Here is an 18835-nt window from a genome sequence, read left to right as displayed (position 1 = left end):
TCCACCTACTGTGATCCACCTACCTATGCGATGCCTGAAATTTCACCTTCCTTACAGGCATATTAGCCGCTATCGGGCCGCCTTAGGAAATAGTCATACCGCGGCATGTGCTAGCGGCCGATTTCGGCGCGATCGGCCAACCGCTTTCACCACTTCCACTACTCTGTAACTATAGAGTAAGATAATTGATACTGTAAGAGATGAGCCCATAGAAGCCCATCGCATTCGTACATAATTTAAACGCGAGAGAAGCTATACGCGGTTGTACAGCCGCTCACCCGTTTGTAAGGCTGAACTGAGTCATGTCCATTATTAGTGTAATTGGGGGGACCAGTCCCCCCAAACCCCCCTGTGGCTCCGCTGCGCGGAGATTTGGCTGATGTAATGGCTACGGGAGCTCGATGCCCTCGAATAGATATTATACTAGTGCAATTGGGGGGACCAGTCCCCAAACCCCCCTGGGGCTCCGCTACGCGGAGAACTCCTTGACCGTGGCGAAGGGTGGCATCGTTAGAGAGGGGCTGTTACGAAGTTTTGTTACGCTGTTGCGAACTGTAACGAATCTGTTGGGAGGGTTACGGGGTTTGGGGGCAGAACCCGCAACTACGGGAGCTCGAGGGCTGGCCCTCAAATACACTCCAGTGCTCGTCCTATTTAGTGCAGCATGCTAGTTTTATTTCACGAAATAATTACGCCAGTAACGTTGCAGTAACGTGAAAATAATACAGATACTATGATGCTCGCTTGAAATGAATAAAAGTGTGTCAATTACCAGTGCTCATATCACAATTTAGAAGCTATATATGGATGTACCAGCAATTTACCGCGATGTAATAATTCCAGAGAAATTGAGCTATAATCACCAATTTTTTAGACAAAGTCAAACTAGAGCCTTCCCTATTCTTTCGAATCGCGGCAGGTGTAAGCTTTCCACATCTTTGATGTTATTGAGGGTATCGTATGGGCATATTCTTACTCAAGCCATCCTTGCCACCCCCAGTCAATCTAATCATCAAATCTAGAAGCGAAGTCTTCTCCCCATACGCCCCACCGTAAAATCGGCGAGATATATTGTCCGAGAAACGGCTCCGATCCAGACCTAGCTATCATATCATCTAGTAGCCGACCAAATATAGCATCTGTAAAATCAACAAAAACCAGCGGCCTTTCCCGCGAAATGCTAGGTTCCGTGACAATTACATGATCAGGAATTAGACTTAGGAGCTCTATAACGCGTTGGTATATCGAACCTTCAAAATCGATTACCGACTTCATCAACTGCTGGCGATCCTTCTGTGAAATGCTCTCTGTATTCAACACTTCCATTGAATTCCCCGGCGTGTGCTAAAGGAGGATGAGTCAAACCTCTCTTCATTTCATTTGGAGCAGGGACGTCCAACGAAAATGACCCATAAAACTTGGGGATCAGCCCTCCCTGGAACTCAGAGAGCTTCTCATAGGCACGCACCTCGTGAGTATAGTGCTCGAAAAGGATCCAAAAATCCCCCCTCGTCGTCCATAAAGACTGGGTCGTACACTTTTGCCACCAGCATCTCTCCTCGCTTAACATGCTCCAAGTCGGACCGAGCCTCAACCGTAAAGACTTGTGTGTGACTATCTGGTCCAACGCGAATCGGATAGAGGAACTTCAAATCCACAGTTCCAGAGCCAAGCTTCCCTGCGAAAGGAAGATAGCGCTGATATCTTTCATATTTCGAGAGAGTTCGGCTCTCTTCCAACATATTTTTTGGCAGTACAACAGCCCCAAGCCACAGGTGTTGGCGGAGGGGCTATGTGCTGGCGGGCTGCAAACTAAAAGCCTCTAAGATAAAGGAATTGTGGTATTTTCAATCGCATCGTTTGCCCTTGTTTTTGCTGAGATTGATTGTTGACACTAATTGCATGAGAAGGCAGAAGGCTACTAATTTACTTCACTGCTTTGCGCGGCAACCCTTTCAAGGGCTTTAAACTATAGGTGCGACGTTTGACTCCGGCCTCAGAGCGCTGTTTGACGTACTTATTACGTAGCATTTTTTCGAAAAAGGTTTTGAAAGCTGATATACCTAGACTAAAGAATACTACGTAAACCCTACAGCATGATCACGGACTGTCTCATAACAAAGCCTTCAACGTTGTTGCATTTTACATACTGGTTTGGATTGGCTTCGAGCGGCGACAGGATTTCAATCTTCCAGGCAGTTCAAGATTCTATGTATTAATGATGTACTGTAGGTAACCCATTCCATGCGAGTTGGAACCACAAGCCTCGTACAGGTCCTTTTTGAGCTGTAGAGAATCGGATGTAATGTGGATACCCTTAGGAAATTTGGCCCCCGCAGCCGGTAAGTAATGTGATACCGTTGATCTTGATTGCACTGTCCTTCGTTTAAGGCAGTTTGAAACACAGATCCGACACAGGTAGGTAATGACCTCTACTGCCGGCACTACTTGTTAGCAATGGGTTTGACAAAATCGTTGGACGGTGCATCAAGCATGCATTAGTTCTATTTCATATACTAAGCACTTATAACCCTGGAGTTTCGTTGCCATGCTTGAGAGAGGCTCTGACTCTCGCTCTTCAAGACGGCCTGACACTTATTTATTGCAAAGCACTTTCGAGGACGCTCTGTTCATCAGAGTCCAAATTCCGTAGCTCGAGCCCGTTCTCTCGGGAATATTCACTCAGTGGTCAAATTTGTTGCTTACCTCCTGAAGGAGGTGCCTTTGTGCCTCATAGACGGGGCACTGGGCAAGAATATGATGGAGTGTTTCCAAATGCCCATACTCACAAAAGATTTGGGCCCTTGCCACTCGAAACCGGCGAAACCAATTGCCGATTAGCGCGTGTCCCGAACGAAATTGAACCAGTCGGTTAAGTACGTAGCGACTGCTACCCGGTAAGTACTTGGTCAGCTGCAAAGCGCGCAGCTTTATCGATGCATTTTGGTTGAACCATCTCCCTGTGAGCTCGCGATAGACCACGTCCTGCTATTGCTGGATGAGTGCAAGATGAATTTAAGTCCACATTGGCTGGTGGGCCTCGCTGTGCGCAATCTTGATATGCCTTCTCGTACCACGGTGGAGACCGTCGCGGTATGGATTTTGGATACACCTATGAGAACCAATTGATAGCATTAAATTGGTTTTAAAGTTATTTTAGGTGGAGTGGACCTTTACCTTCTACAAAGGCTTCAACCTTTTCGCGAACTGAGCGCGGGAGATTCGGGTGCAGCGAAGCAGTCTAAGCTTCTGTAGAAAATTCAGGATCTAGTTCTCGGATAGGGATCGCCCCGAGGCCCCTGAGCGTGCGGCTGATATACTGCCGCTAGTGTACCACAGCCTCAGATCTTATCGTGCCGTAATTTCTAGTTTCGCCTCCTTTTACTAACAATTTTTGAGCCGAAATAAAAAATAAAATAACAGGAGACTGTCCCGTGTACTATAAGAGCTCCAAGCCTGGCTTACACTTTTGCAAATGCTACCGGTACTTTGCCAGCTGCAAAATGCGCAGCTTTGTGGTGCACTTCGTTGATGCAACCCGGTTGAACCGATTCTCTTTGACCGCACGATCGCCATCGTCCTGCTATTGCTGGTGAGCCGCTCAGTGGTTTTGGGTCCGCAGCGACTGGTAGGCCTCTCAGTTCGCAGAGGCTACCTAATCTTGGTCTGTCTTCTCATCCCACGGGGACCGCGGCGGTCACATCACAATAATAAAGTTTGAATTGTTTTTAGGCCGGGGTCAAAGTTAGTAGAGCTTATATTGCCACCTGACTTCTCTCTTTCTTCTCTCCTCTCTCATGTATTTCATTACCTTGTATGTGTTGTGATATGATGAGTCTTGAATATGATCGAAAGTGGTTCCCATTGCAATTGCCGCGGACAATTACTCTTCGCAGTCATACTCCTCCAAACTTGATGAAGAGCAAAAACAGATTGCGCCACAAATTCGATCCCATGTCCTCCGGACTAAGGGGTGAACCCAGCTCTCCCCTAGAACGTGTGCTTGATCGCCTACCTCTTCCTGGTACAGTGGGTATGGAGGAGATAAAGATCAAGTTACTTTACGAAATTGAACCACCTGACGAAGATAGGCAGCGTCTCTTTATCGCTGAGATTATATCTGCTCATATATCACAGATGGAGGGGAACGCTAATGGAATGAAAGTCGTGGCTGAGTTATTCGACCCACTTACCTTTTTCGGCAAGGATGCCTCAGTCCATTCAGATATGAGCTACATCAGCACAGCCACTGCCTATGAACTTTTGAAGGATTTGCAAGGCAAGCTAATCCCCAAGTATTATGGCTCATACACTATGAAAGTTCCGGTGGAGGATCACCCGAAGCATAAGAATCGAGATGTCCGCGTTATATTAAGAAGCTACATTGAAGGCGTGGGTCTCAAAAAGATTGACCCAAAATCGCTTAATCGAGACCAAAAACAGCGACTTATGGAGAAACTTATTGAAGTGGAGCAAGAATTCGACAATAGAGGTGTTGGGATTAGGATGGACTATTCCCCGAGAAGTGTCATTCTTGTTGACAAAAAAGAGATTCGGATTGCTGTCTGGAGCTTGAGATTCGCAAAATTTGGTCCAGATCTTGAACAGCCGACGTGCCAGGAAGAGGATTACATTCCTGGGAAATTCGCAAGCCCGCTGCTTAAATGGACAGCTCTGGATCTTGATTTGAGCGACTTTGACATTTTTGTCGATTGGGATTGGCTTGACTGGATGAAGAAGAAATATGGAGGTACCCAAACTCTTAATGGTACTACGGAAGAGAACCATTAATTTATGAGGCAACAATCAGAAGGTTCATCTAGTACTGGAGTACGCCGACTTTCTTCTGTTGCAAGAGATTCTCGTACGTTGAGGAGAGCAATGAGAGAGCGAAACGAGGCGTAGACGAATTGCAGATACCGTATGAAATTAGGCTACTGGGATCATGTCAATTGGGCTTTTCTTTTCAAAATAGCTGAATACATATGTAGAGTGCGAAAACAAACTGCTGATACATTTGGTACTACACCAGTATTAGTATTGTTCCTGTACACTTCATACACTTCGATACACTCATAGCAAATACCGACATACCATGGTAATACCATCAATTACTTGAACAGACTACCGCACCTGGTTAATGCCTTATTGCCATATGCCATATGGTACATTCCGTCGATAAGGCCAAAGTTCAATGACCGGTTAGTCAGCACCCACTAAAGACGATGACTCAGCATTTTTCACGCGTTTGGGTGTTTTGGGACACGCGAAGATCTCAAAAACGCGGGCATTACAGGGGGGAGTTGTGTTTTGGTGAGTGCGCGCCTGTCAAGGTAAGGGAAAATAGACAGGAGATAAACACACTGGTCACTTTCGAAAAAGGAGAGAAGGGCAATCATGTCAGCTCCGACTTCCCCTACGCAGAAAAATCAGGCAGTGGAGATGACTCCACAGCGCAACGGCGTGTCGTTGAAGGTGGGTATGGTCGGCGATGCTCAAATCGGCAAGACCTCCCTGATGGTAAAGTACGTCGAGGGCACCTTCGACGAGGACTATATTCAGACCCTCGGGGTCAATTTCATGGAGAAAGTCGTCTCAATCAGGAACACGGACATTACTTTTTCAATATGGGATCTCGGGGGCCAGCGGGAGTTTGTGAACATGCTGCCGCTGGTGTCCAACGACGCCGTAGCCATCCTTTTCATGTTTGATTTAACTCGTAAATCGACGCTCAATTCCATCAAAGAGTGGTACCGGCAGGCCCGCGGGTTCAACAAAACAGCCATTCCGTTCCTGGTAGGCACCAAATTCGACATGTTTGTCAACCTGCCGCCTGAAGATCAAGAGGAAATCACCAAGCAGGCCAAGCGGTTCGCCAAGGCCATGAAAGCCTCTCTTGTCTTCTCTTCTACTTCGCATTCTATTAACATCCAGAAAATCTTCAAGATTGTGCTCTCCAAAGCATTCGACCTTAAACTTACCATTCCTGAAATCACCACCACGGGGGAGCCGCTGATGATCTACCAGCAGTGGTAACATCCATCTGTCATCAGTGTAATATACATACATACATCATAATGAGTTACGATTATTACATAAAAAAACCGACATAACTTAATTTTCCGATAAGCCCCTCCCCAATGAACTTCGATTGACTTGGGGGCCAGCCCCCAAACCCCCGTAGCTCCGCTTCGCGGAGGGATTCAATTGATTGGCTACAATATCTCCGCGAAGCGGAGCTCCAGGGGGGTTTGGGGGGACTGGTCCACCCAAGTTACCGAGGTAGTGGATAAAACAATAATAAGTCTATATCATTCCTTTAACATCAGGATCGTTCTTAAATGCATCGGCTACGTCGGTCTCGTTTACCACCAACCGCACATTGCCATTGCGTTCTCCACGGAGATTCTGAACAACAATAACCCCCGCTTCACTCAATTCAGCAACCGACTCAACAAATCCAGCCATTCGAACTCGATTGTCATACAAAAGCCCCATCAAGTCGCTGGCATAGGTAGATAGCTTTACCAACCGCTCGGTATCATCCAGAATGTCACTCAATGGATTGTCAATAAGACCGCTGCGTCGCACTCGAGACATGATAGCACACACAACAACCTTGGTCGAAATCGCCAGACCCTTGAGGTACTGCGAAATGGGAGAGCTCGTAGACTCCGTGATCGCTTTTCTCACATGCATAATGGTCACTTTTGGTAATTCGTTTCCTTCCTTGGCTTCAGACTCTGCGATTTCAACCGACCGGCGACATATATCCAGGGCTCTTCTTGCGTCGCCGCTGACAGATGCAATTTTTCGCGCAGCAAACTCCATGGCGTCTCGCTCGACAATGTTCCCAGGGATACCCTGCAGTCGGGATGCGATAATTTCCCTCAGCTGGTTGTGCGTGTAACCTGGGAACTGGATTCGTGTCAAGCCCAATCGCGATGAAATCTTGTTCGAGAGCATTCGCTCGGGCAGGTCCATCGTGTTAGCCACAGCCACTACGATTAACCTAGCATGCTGGAAAGTTGGCCAATTGAAAAAGTTGTACATGACACCTTGGTTTCGGGTGACAAGCTGGTCAAGCTCGTCCATTAGCACAACGATAGGAATCCGTCTTGGATTGGGCAGCTTGAACTCTTTCTCCAGCATGGTCATTGCATGTGACGCACTAACTCGTTGTCCACCACTAACCTCTTGCCAGAGAATCTCATAAGCAGTATGAGGATCGATCAATTTCATTCCATTGATTTCAAGGAATGAAAAATCGGGAAGATCCCCCTCATCAGACTGATGCTGCAATTGAGAAACAACTTCTCGGACAGTGGCAGTCTTGCCTGTACCCGGCGTACCACTGATATAAACACAGCTACCGGTGTTGGCGTAGATGGCGCTTTCCAACGCCAAGTATATCTGTGAGAATTCGTTTTCACGACATGGCAAGGAATCAGGCACGGCGGCCACATGCAATTTGTTTCTCGCATATTTATGCGGTGATGCATTTGGATCTATGCTCTGCTCAGCAGACATAGTAATTCGCTTTGGCAGCGAAACGACTTCGAGTGGTTCTTTGACAAATCGTTTCTTGTTGGTGTATGCTTGCTTTTTTGCAATATTTCGCTTCGAGGGTGTCCGCTTGATCAGCTCCAAGTCGTCGAAGTCGGATTGATCGTCATCTTCCTCTTCGATTTCGCTTTCTAACTCGCTTTCAGAGTTTTCTTCGTAGTCAATACTCTCAGCATCGCTGTAGAAATTATCGTCATCGTCTGATCTAAATGGATCTTGAGTGTCCAATTTTCGCTTTTGCCTCTCTTCTTCTGTAGCGTACTTTCGTGGCCTTCCGGGACCTCTCTTCGCTGGAGAGACAGATGTGTCTTTTCGAGGGCGACCTGGTCCACGCTTAGTAGGAGAAACCGATCCGTCTTTCCGCGGTCGCCCTGGTCCACGTTTAACAGGCGATAAAGATCCATCTTTAGGTGGACGCCCTGGTCCCCGCTTAGGCGATTCAAGCAAATATGAGCTTTTTGGCGGCCGCCCAGGTCCTCTTTTCGTGGATTCTGCCTCCGTGTAAGAACTCTTGGGCGGTCTACCCGGCCCGCGCTTTGGACTTTCGGCTGGTACATCATAAGAACCTTTGGGCGGGCGGCCAGGACCACGTTTTGGTGATTCCAATTCGTAGGAACTCTTAGGTGGCCTGCCGGGCCCTCTCTTGGGACTCTCAATAAGAGCATCCCCGTTAATCTCTTTTGGCGGGCGCCCTGGTCCACGTTTCGGTGACTCTAAATAGGAGCTTTTCGGCGGTCTTCCAGGACCTCGCTTCTGCGGAGATGGTTCAGCACTCTCAATAGGATATTTCCGGGGTCTTCCTGGGCCCCGCTTGGCAGGGGATTCCTCTGCGCTCTCAATAGGGTATTTCCGCGGTCTCCCTGGACCTCGTTTTTGGGGAGATATGAGTGTTACATCATCATCTGACAATTCAGGTTGCAGGCTTTCAGCTGCTTTTAGCGGTCTACCGGGCCCTCGTTTCACGGGCTCCTCTGAAGGCGGTCCCTGGTCCATTTCGATATCCGACTCGTCGCTTGATTCAATTGCTTCTTCTGTCAAATGCTCATCCTTTCGTGGTCTGCCAGGCCCCCGTCGTTGAGGCGTAGTAGTCTCATCAACCTTTGGGGGTCGTCCAGGGCCCCTTTTAGGCGTGCCATCAGGATTTACCGTGACTTTCGGCGGTCGTCCAGGCCCTCGTTTTGGAGTGCCATCAGGATTGAGTTTCGGTGGTCTTCCAGGTCCTCGCTTTGGAGTACCATCAGAATTGACCTTAGGTGGTCTTCCAGGCCCCCTTTTACCTTCCACGCGAGGGATTTTTTCCGGCTGGCGATCTTCGTTCTCTGAGTCCTCATGCGGCCTCTTCTTAACATGCCTCAAGTTAGGGTTCACCGGCAGCGAGTGGGACAACCACTTAAACAATTCATCAATGTCAGTATTTCTTCCTCTATAGTGCTTTCCCCAGTTCAATTCCTCAGAGAACATGAGGTGTGTTGTGTTACAGCCATATCGGCAGAAGAACACCTTCTCCCTCAACTCCAGTGGGACCTTGAATGTCGGAAAATTCTTTTCAAATGCTGCCATTGACAACACCTGGGCATGATCTTCAAGTACATCAAGGGGATTGCGATCCGTGTCCCATGTGATATAAACTTCTTGTGGCATAACGTCAGATCGACGCTTCGATTCTTTTCTGATATCCTCGGGACGCTGAAACCATAGCAACTCGACTTCCATAAACCCTTCGGAGCTGAACTCAAATGACTTGATAATCGCAACATACGGCGCGCTGACATTCGACTCTACCAGCACGCAATCGCCAATATAGAACTCCACGTTGTCTTCCAGCCGTTCAACAGCTATCGGTTGCAACGACTCTTTCTCCCGTCTCGTCAGTATCTTCTTGGCGCCTGATCCGTCATCCTTGTCTATGCTTCCGCCATATATGTACCTCCAATCTTCCTCTATCAGAACCTCCTCCTGTTGCATCTTATCGTGAAACGAAAATTTCAGACCCGTAATTTTCACATTTACAAATTATATCTACGCGTAACCCGCGCGGCTGATCTCCGACATCGATCTACCAGTTCTCAAACCCCAATATTTGGTAACATTTTTTTATCAAATCATAGAATAATTGAATAGTAAGAAAAATATTCTTTTGTGTAATTAGAGATCAATTAGTGGCATTGATTACGCAGTCTATCTTTTAGTTACACCCTTGACTACACTCTTAACAGCGCTGGCAATAGTCGGATCGTAATGCTTTTCTAGAATAACAGTCTCCCAGATCGTAGCGGCTTCTGGGTTACTCTGTTCGGGTTCGTCAACTTCCATATGGTACAAACCATTGGCGACTCGATCTTCCGTAGAGTAGAGCGAGTTAGTGATGGTAAACTTTTTGTTCATCTTGTCAAGAATTCGTAAGGATGCAATGGTGGACTTTTCAGGGAAATGCATCATGGCAATTGCTAGCCGCTTTGCAAAGGCCTGTACCCGCAGCCTGCTCACAGACTTTTGCTTGAAGAATATCGACTCAAACGCTCGAACCATCATCTCCGTTTCAGTGGAAATGTTCACATGGGGTCTAACTGGCTTGGCATCCTCGTCTTTAGCTTTTAGTGGGTCCGCAAGCCGCAGCGTCTTGTGAGAGAATTCAATGTCTGGATTCATCGCTAGAGCCGGAAGCGAGGAATAGAAGTGGTTGATAAAGAACGTCAGGTCAAGGTTCATGGACTCACCAGTCTGTGCATAAAGCAATGCGAACGCCGTCGAAATACACAACATAGCTTCTCGGGTTGCAGACTCTCTGAACTCAAATTGGCCATCAACTAGCCGTTTCTGCCTCTCAACAACGAGCTCCCGAATTACCTCAAGAAGGTCACCAAACAGATCAGCATTGACAAGATGGGCGAACCGGGCAAGTCCTTCCAGAGTTGGTCCAATAAGCTTGGCAACTCGCTCCTTGAGGATATTGAAGTACAAGATGAACACAAGCTTGAGCGTTTCACCCTGCAGTCGTTCTCTCTCTTCTTGAGAAACGGCAGTTTCTGCCCGCTCCAACTCCTTTTCAATTTCTTTTCGCTCTTTTCGAGCCTTGCGCTCTTTCTTTGACAAGTGCACTCTGTCTTTTTTCTTTAGCTTTGGGCCCTCAGCCTTGTCGACCTTATCGAGATCCGCTTTGACGGAAAGCTCAGTCAGTAGTCTCAGGTCAAGCAGCGAGGTCAGAAGGGATGGATCCACCTTATAGTGTCGCGCTTTGATCATTTTGGACATCATTCGTACGATTTCAAAACTGACCTGGCCCTCCTCGTCCTGCTTGAAAATGCTCTCGATAGTGGTCATGCACTTTACAAACGGCTTGTCGACACGCTTGTGGCTTATTTTTTCCATGAGGATTTTGAGCAGATCAGCCTGGAAATTGAAGTATGGGAAATATGTGAGAAGCTCACAAGCACAGTTGATCGCTGTCGATGCCAGCAGGTATTTAACAGTCCCTTGCTGGGTTCCTCGGCCTTTTTTAGTGAAATCAGTCAGAGTAGTGATATACTCATGGTAGTTTGCCAGCAGAGTTTCCTCAAAGTACCTCAGTCGCTTAACGTCCTTGGTCAGCTTCGTTTCCTTCTTCTCTGCTTCCGTCAATGGACGGATTCGATAACCGGGAACGATGCCTCGGAAAATTCTGACCAGAGATAGTAGCAGAATCTGCTTCACCTTGAAGAACTTGGCCCTGGAGAGCATATCCCGCAGTTCTCGTAGCTTGCCAATATGGTCTTCGGGGTCCTCGGTAAGCAGTTCATTGATTTCGGCAATCCTTTCCTTCGCTTGGTTCAGTTTCTCTAGTTCAAGCTTCGGATTGGAAATTACCTCCTCTTCGTCTTCGCTTTCGCTCTTTTCAGCTTCTTCCTGCTCTGATTCTTCTGATTCGGACTCGACTTCTTCTTCTTCTTCCTTTTTCGGAGCAGGCTGAGCCTTTCGCTTTACTCGCTTGATCTCACCGGAGAGCGTCTTCACAGGCAGCCCCTCGGTACTGGCATCCTCCTCTTGGATCTGGAACTTTCGAGGTCGGGTTTCGTAGTCCTGTTCCTGATCGCTGTGTAGCGTGCCTTCATCGTCCAGATCGAGCCCGGAAAAGCTTGATCCTTTCAGGACTTCTTCAGCTTTCTGTCTAGCCTTGGCACGTTCCTCCAAGGCCTTTGCCTGTTTCCCTCTAGGCCGTTTCGCCATTGCTATTCTTCTATCTAATCTTATCTGGAAATTTTTCAAAATGTTCCAAAAAAGCTCCCAAGATGCATATATCGCTTCAGCCGTGCGAAAAAAATTGGACTCAGTCAACGGTCGATTATTACCGATTCTCGCTGTATTACCGGTAATTCATTCTTATATCTATAGCCGACACGGATCTGAATCGTTTTATTTCCAACTAATTCATCTGGTAGCTAGATATCTAGTTGCTGAGGGGTTGAGATTACGTATATTTACTAATATTTGCCTAATTACCGCTAACATATGATGCGCTAATTTAGCAAGGATTAAATTTAGTACGTGCTGTACGTATCATGTGAACGAATTAGGGACAAGAAGTAATAAGATCTTTTAATGTATTAATTATATAATTCTGATTGATGAATATTTTATACGCTCTGGCAATTTCACAGCTACCAACGTTGTTGTGCTGTAAGATAGTGCCGAGAATGTGCTGAGATTTTTTTTTTATCGGAGACGGAGCTTTGATTTGATCTCACCAAATACCAATAATGCCCAGAAAGAGACCCAGAAACCCGCTAAAGCGAAAGCAGGTGGAGTTCGATGCTGCTCCAGATAAGCTCATTAATCCCCGAAAGAAGCAAGGGAAGCACATCGTGCCAAAGGATGCTTTCGTCGAAGAAGAGGGAGGAAACACTCCAAAAGAGTTTCTACATCTCATGAACAAACTCAATAAGAAAACGACTAACGAGACGAAAAAAAACGATAAAGATAAGGAGCGAGGGAGAAAGCCAACTAAAAAGACGACAACTCAGAACTCGGAGACCAACTTGAAGATCCAGCCAGGAGAACGAATGTCTGATTTCGTGAGACGAGTAGATCAGGCGCTTCCTCTAATCAAAGCACGATCAGGATCTCCCTCGAGGTTGGAAAAGCGTAAGATTAAGCAGAGACGGAAGGCCGAAAGACAGGCCATGGAAAGAAAGAGAGCGCTTGGAATCACTTCGGAAGACGAAGAGGAAGAACAGGAGGCCAAGAAGAAGGCCAAGCGAGATCCCTCTCCAGATATGTGGGCCCATTTGGAAACAAAACCACGACCTAAGTTCAATGAAGTTGCAGATAGACCGCCTGATCTGCGGGCGAACACCAAGAAGCTTATCAACGTGCCCAAGACAGCTGGTTCTTTGGCGAAGCGAGAGCTCCTAGCCGACGAGCGACAGAAGATTATCGACGGATACCGTAAGCTAATGGAAGAGAAAAGAGGCAAGGGCGACGTCTAATCTTTCTCACAAGCTAGTAATGACTCAAGAGGCATAATGACTAATGCATAAATACATGATAGAGAGACTTTCCTCAATTTTTGTTCTTTCTCGCATTAACCTACTTCTCCTTTAGAAAACGGCTATATAGATACACGTGCGCCGCATGCGGCGTAATTCAATACAACTTATCCTAGTTCACCAAAACATATTTTCGGCGGGAACTGAAATTTCAAAATTTGGACAAATCAGATCAGGGCCGAATAGAAGAGAAGATGATGGGTCTCATTGCTCGCCCTCTGCGGGTGATCAAGCCGCTGAACATAGCGCCGACAATACTAACCATTTCCAAAAGATTCAACTCGTCACTGCCCAAGTCGGTTGACGGACAGAACCTGGAATCGAATGAACTAAAGTCAAGGATCCCCAAGTTCCCATTCCATAAGGATATCGCCCCGACGATCATCCCCAAGAACACTCCTCGAGTATCTAAAACTCTCAGTTTCAAGCAGCTGATGGAAATCCTCTATGCGTCTAAGGAGCCAGAGCTGGTGTACATGGCCGAGTCCCACCGGCTCTACTTCCTGGCCTGCATGGCGCTGACTTTCGTTGCATGTTACAACCTGTTTGATCTTCTGGATCGAGGATACAGAGGCATTGGCGAACTCCACGCTGAAAATGAGGACAATGACCCAACTGTCCACAATGCCATGAAGACCAGCGGTCGGGTTGCGATGGTAGCGGGTCTGTCAGCCGTCTACCTCATTTGCGGTATCACTTTCGCTATCTTCCCGACTCGGCTGGTGCGACGAATAGAGTTCTTGCCTGGTGCGAAAGAGCATATTAGATTTGTCACCCATCCGTGGTTCCCGGGCCGAAAGTCTCCGGTCATCACCGTTCCTCTGGAGAACTTGTCCATTGGCAAGCGAACCAAGGTCTGGACTGGGTCTGGTTTCTACGGCACCGCTCAGCGGTCCTCTTTCTTCTTTTTCCTATTCGAGAAGGGCAAGCTTCTGCCCTGGGTTGTGGACCGCAATGGCTGGTACTGGGGTGACGGCCGAGTTTATGATGTGCTGTTTGGCAAGGAGACTGTCGAGTTCGCCGAGAAGGGTTTGAGCTACGATGATGTTCTGATGATCCAGCATAACAAGGCTCAGCAGAAGAAGGCTGAACTTCGACGACAGCTGGGTCCAGCGTGGCGAATGAAGGTGATTGGCGAGATGATGAAGGAGGACGCTCAGAAGGTTGCCAATAAGGCCAGGGGTATTGGTTCTTCTTCCAAGCCAGGGCACAAGGCAATCAAAGGCGAAGAGCCTCCAAAGGATGAAACTAAGTAACCCTCTGTAAATAGTATAATGCGTTCATTGTTTCTACTTCCTGGATATCCGTTGAATCTCCGCGAAGCGGAGCTACGGGAGCTCGAGGGCTGGCCCTCGAAATACATTACATTGCTCCTGCATTTTCTTTATTGGAAAGCAACATATATAGTTGGAATTATTACGAAGTTGTATTTTACTAGTTGTACGATTAATGAGTTACCAGAATAGTTAAACAAGATTGATCTAGGATAATACATTAAAAAATTTACAAGACAAGATTGCCCTTACCATTGGTGAGGTAATATTCAAGCCGGTCCAAGAAGATCTTGGCCTTTTCGGTGCTACCAGGCACCTTTGGATTAGTCGTGACCTTGAGATCGACAGTAGTTGGCTCAGTGGACTGCAATCGTCGAGTGGGCTGGTGCAATGGGCGTCGTGGCGAGCCAAGCAGGTCGTAAATGTCAGTAGTGGCTCGGATGGATGACTGCTTGGACTGGAACTTGAGATTGACCTCGAATGGCTTAGCACCTCGTGGAACAGCTGGCGCAATAAGCTGCTCAAACACCTCATCTCGCAGCACGCTCTTCTTTGGTTGCGAAAGCTTCGGCACGTCTCGCTGAGCAAGCTTAACCGCCTTGTCCACCAACGCTTGGGTAGAAATAGCAGTCTGCGTAGCCGCGTCCACCGAAGCTCTCAATTGCTCAATCTCGCCCAACCAAACAGACTTTTCCAAGACGACTGGCTTCGGAGCCTCCTTCTTTGGCTTCTCAGTCTCCTTCTTCTTCTGCTCCTCCTCTGGCTTCTTCTTCTCCTCGGCGGCAGCCTGCTGCTCTGGAGATCGCAGCTTGATGTTAGAAAGATCTAGATGCTGCAGACTCTTAATGTTCTCGGCGATTCTGTTAACAGAGTCCTGAGAAATGGTGCCGAGATACGCAAGCACGTCACCCTTGAGGAGTCGGCCATTTGGACCGCTCGCTGGGATCTTGGAGTACGCATCTTCAGCAGAAATGCTATTAGAATGGAGGAGGGACTGGACAGACGGCAGAAGAACCAGCTTCGGGTTGGCCTTGCCGCCAATTGAGGCCTCAGAAGACTCCTTCTTTGGCTCCGGAGCAGACGACGGCTCCTCGGCCTTTTCCTCGGGCTTTGCGCTTGGCTCAGCAGACTCCGAGCTCGGTCCTGGGAGCTCAATGGCCGAGATATCGTCTCCGGGCTCCGCCAGAGCAGCAATGCCCGCTCCGACCTGGACGTTCTTTGCGCCATTCTGCTCGTAAATCTTGGCCAATATACCATCGTCCTGGGCCTCTACGTCAATCTGAGCCTTGTCGGTCTCAATCTCAAGCAGGATATCTCCGGCAGAGAAGCTATCGCCTAGCATTGGTTAGCCTTTCGCTTAAATCGGACTTATCCGAAACTTACCCTCCTTGACCTTCCACTCGACAATGCCACCCTCGGTCATAGTCGGCGACATCGCTGGCATCTTCAGCAGAGTCGCCGCCAACTGGTATCGCGTAGTCGAGATCCCTATACTTGTAGTTAGTACCATAACGCACCCGGATAAATTGTCTGCTACCTACCTCGCCGGGCACTCACTCGGGCCGCTCGCGCAGTCGAAGCAATCAGCACTTTGGTCAGCATTTGCTCTGTGTATTGCGTTGTGCTTAGGACGAAAAACTAGTGGAAGAGAGTGATACCAGCAAGTGTGAACGCACGGGTGGTATTATAAAGCTTCGTAAGTTCGAGGACCCGGGTCAATGCGAGCCTTCGCTGCATCGGAAAAAGTTGGGTGGCCCGTTCCCTTCCACTCCGGAGAGGGGGGGTTGCGCCCAACAGAAAATTTTCGTCAGCCGTACCTCGTTTGGTTGCATTTATCAGCCTTTTTTGCGTAGATTGCACCTTCGTGTAGTTCTCGTTTTCATCTGGAATAGCTGATGAATTGATTGGTTTTTTTTTTTTTGGTTGGATATGCTCTTTTTCTCGAGTAGTGAGCGAATCTGTAGGTGGGGACAATTGGTCAACAAGTTGAGCCGCACGCGGCGCACAACCAAACTATCAAATATCTAATCAGGGGGCATTTTTTCTTGGGACTACAAAGTGGTACTGTAGTATGATAAGATTAATATATTATGTAGCTGCAGTTTTATGTGAATGCTTTTTGAATGTCAATTGAATAAGTTACCTGTACCTTTTTGAGATATTTCAATTTGGCGGGGGTACCGGTAATAGATAGTGACGACAAGGTAGAGCGCATGTAGTTGACTTATGCTTCACAGGAAATCAAGCAATTGACTTATCTTACATAGGAAATGAAACAATTGGTTCGCGTATGTGCCCCGAATATCGAATGAGTTGAAATAGTCAGGAGTAAAGCTGCAAGTTGAATGTGGGGGGTTCATTTCCGGAATAAAACGGCTTTCCATTGAACAAGCTAAACACCCCAAGACGATTATTGGATCCCCTTAAGGTATTAAGTAGCTCAAATACAAATAGATACCACCAATAGTTCGGATCAATGGATCCCCTGAATCTACTATAGCTCACAAATACAAACCACACAAGTATACAGGTAGTGCAAATGGCTTAATTAGCTGATGGCAGAATGGAATGGAAATGAATAAATTAGCTGTCTATATGAGAGATTAAAGTTTAAGGTGGCTGGCACCCTTTCGGCCATGGTCGACCTTGAGCTTACCAGAGAGATCTCTCTTCTCACCCTGCTTGCCAATGACAGTGACATTACCCTTCTTGAGGGTCTGCATAATGTCTGCCTTGCTACCCTTCTTTTGAGCTCGGGATTTCTCGGTTTCCTCTCGCTCAGCAGCAAGCTTGGCCTTCTTAGCCTTCGTTCGCCGTCGCTCACGCTTCTTTTCTTCTCGAGACATCTCGGCTTTGGCAATTGGCATACCATTCCGTCCAATGACCTCGCCCTTGGCCTTGTCAGCACCTGGAGTATATACTTCCTGTGGAGCGAGCATAGACTCCGTAGCCATCGCAGTGGGTTGCGCATCTTCCATAGAGATAGCAGAAGTGTTGGCGACAATGGAAATAGATGGCTTGGGTGCCTTTGGAGTGTAATTCCAAGAACACAGGGCATCCAGCTTGTGGGAGATGCTATTATACATTTCAATGATCTCCTTGTGCGCCTCCTCGAGTTTGGCGTCCTTCTCATCCTTGTACTCGCCATTGGCCCTGGCAATATCGTCTTCGTACAACTCAGCAAGGGACTTTTGAGATTTAGTCTCCTGGACTTCAACATCTCGGGATTTTCTGAACTCAGGAAGAGTGTCTGGCAGACGCCGTGGCAAGTCATCAAAGTTGTAAGTGGCAATTCGTCGTCTGATCATATCCTCCAGCGATTCGGTGATCTCTTGAGTAATAACTGGAACCGGTTTGCTTGACCGCTCAAAGTCCAAGTCCGCTTCCAGAAGCGAATCCTTCTCTCGTTGAGAACCCTTTGCCTCACCTTTAACAGTCCAATGCTTTTCACCAATGTTCTCTCGTTCCAGCTCTCGAATTTGCTGCATGATAGCCTTCTGCTGCTTCTCAAACGTTGACAAGTTCTCAGTTGAGCCTTCCGCGTCTTCCTCGTCAGAATCAAATAGATCCTTCTTGGACTCCTGAAGTTCCTTCTCCATAGAGTCCATAGCATCAGCATACTGCTTTTCTTCATCCGATTCGCTTTCAATATTCTTCACCTCCGGCTCGGCCTTGAACTGAACTCTCTTGCTCTTGTTGAACTTGTTGTTCTTGTGGTTTTTCTTGGCCCGAGCAAAAAAGTCATCATATTTGATGTTCTCCAAATCGTCTTCCTCCTCTTCAGCGTCTGGATCGGCGAAAAAGTCGACCTCCTCGTCTTCTTCGTCGTCATCTTGGTTCATGAATTCGTCATTTTCCATAGCCAGAATCTGCTTTTTGAAGTCTTCTATTCGGAAGAACCCATCGTCCAGCTCATTCGTCTTTGGTTTCTTCAAATCATCGTCCTCTCCACTTTCTTCCTCATCATCGCCTTCTTTTTCTTCTTCGTCGTCTTCCTCTTCGAAATCATCTTCGTCATCCATATCCATAGTTTCTAAATCAGATCCAGAGAGTGATTCCTCCAGACTTTCATCATCTTCCTCGTCCTCATCCTCACGCTTTCGTTTCAGCAAAGGAGGGATCTCCTCTCCAAGTAGCTTGTCGACTACTCCGTCAACGACCATCCGGGCCTGGGCCCATACTTGCTCCGCATCCAGGCCATCAGTATGAACCTGATCGAAGATCGAGTATCTGCTGGCGATAGGGTCCAGAGACTCCTTTACCGCCGCCAAAAATGCATCCTTGACATTTCCGTCTGCTAGCAGGAGATTTCCTGGCTTATTGGTCAACAACTCCAGTAGTTGCGATGACATGATGTATTCTAATATTCAAAGGTTGGATGGTTGATAAACGGGTTTGAAAAAAATATTTCAATCTCGTCCGCACGGCTGTGCAACCACACAAAATATATTGCGGCACTTTGATAATGGAGGA

General features: G+C 47.5%; 8 protein-coding genes across 8 annotated transcripts; 4 read left to right on the top strand and 4 right to left on the bottom strand.

Annotated features, from left to right (window-relative positions):
- Positions 1–3816: 3816 nt before the first annotated feature.
- Positions 3817–4791, top strand: TRVA0_001S02784 (uncharacterized protein; the record flags this gene model as incomplete). The annotated part of the gene is made up of 1 exon (XM_076681787.1): positions 3817–4791. The coding sequence occupies one exon, from the start codon at positions 3817–3819 to the stop codon at positions 4789–4791; it is 975 nt and encodes a 324-aa protein (XP_076543744.1).
- A 651-nt stretch (positions 4792–5442) lies between these two features.
- Positions 5443–6036, top strand: TEM1 (Ras family GTPase TEM1; the record flags this gene model as incomplete). Its single annotated transcript, XM_076681786.1, has 1 exon — positions 5443–6036. The coding sequence occupies one exon, from the start codon at positions 5443–5445 to the stop codon at positions 6034–6036; it is 594 nt and encodes a 197-aa protein (XP_076543743.1).
- Positions 6037–6306: 270 nt separating this feature from the next.
- On the bottom strand, positions 6307–9531 carry TRVA0_001S02740 (uncharacterized protein; the record flags this gene model as incomplete). The annotated part of the gene is made up of 1 exon (XM_076681785.1): positions 6307–9531. One exon carries the CDS (start codon positions 9529–9531, stop codon positions 6307–6309), a length of 3225 nt encoding a protein of 1074 aa, XP_076543742.1.
- A 213-nt stretch (positions 9532–9744) lies between these two features.
- On the bottom strand, positions 9745–11769 carry NOC3 (Noc3p; the record flags this gene model as incomplete). Its single annotated transcript, XM_076681784.1, has 1 exon — positions 9745–11769. The coding sequence occupies one exon, from the start codon at positions 11767–11769 to the stop codon at positions 9745–9747; it is 2025 nt and encodes a 674-aa protein (XP_076543741.1).
- A 530-nt stretch (positions 11770–12299) lies between these two features.
- On the top strand, positions 12300–13028 carry SMU2 (Smu2p; the record flags this gene model as incomplete). The annotated part of the gene is made up of 1 exon (XM_076681783.1): positions 12300–13028. One exon carries the CDS (start codon positions 12300–12302, stop codon positions 13026–13028), a length of 729 nt encoding a protein of 242 aa, XP_076543740.1.
- Positions 13029–13282: 254 nt separating this feature from the next.
- Positions 13283–14344, top strand: MRX15 (Mrx15p; the record flags this gene model as incomplete). The annotated part of the gene is made up of 1 exon (XM_076681782.1): positions 13283–14344. One exon carries the CDS (start codon positions 13283–13285, stop codon positions 14342–14344), a length of 1062 nt encoding a protein of 353 aa, XP_076543739.1.
- A 247-nt stretch (positions 14345–14591) lies between these two features.
- PDX1 (Pdx1p) lies at positions 14592–15964 on the bottom strand (the record flags this gene model as incomplete). The annotated part of the gene is made up of 3 exons (XM_076681781.1): positions 14592–15697; positions 15746–15850; positions 15904–15964. 3 exons carry the CDS (start codon positions 15962–15964, stop codon positions 14592–14594), a joined length of 1272 nt encoding a protein of 423 aa, XP_076543738.1.
- Positions 15965–16965: 1001 nt separating this feature from the next.
- Positions 16966–18714, bottom strand: MPP10 (rRNA-processing protein MPP10; the record flags this gene model as incomplete). The annotated part of the gene is made up of 1 exon (XM_076681780.1): positions 16966–18714. The coding sequence occupies one exon, from the start codon at positions 18712–18714 to the stop codon at positions 16966–16968; it is 1749 nt and encodes a 582-aa protein (XP_076543737.1).
- Positions 18715–18835: the final 121 nt, after the last annotated feature.

This window comes from Trichomonascus vanleenenianus (genome assembly GCF_965637985.1).
Source record: "Trichomonascus vanleenenianus strain CLIB 3782 genome assembly, contig: TRVA0_001S, whole genome shotgun sequence".
In the NCBI taxonomy this organism is placed as follows: domain Eukaryota; kingdom Fungi; phylum Ascomycota; class Dipodascomycetes; order Dipodascales; family Trichomonascaceae; genus Blastobotrys; species Blastobotrys vanleenenianus.
Note: the sequence above shows the minus strand (reverse complement) of the source record. Positions and strands in the feature narration are given on the sequence as shown.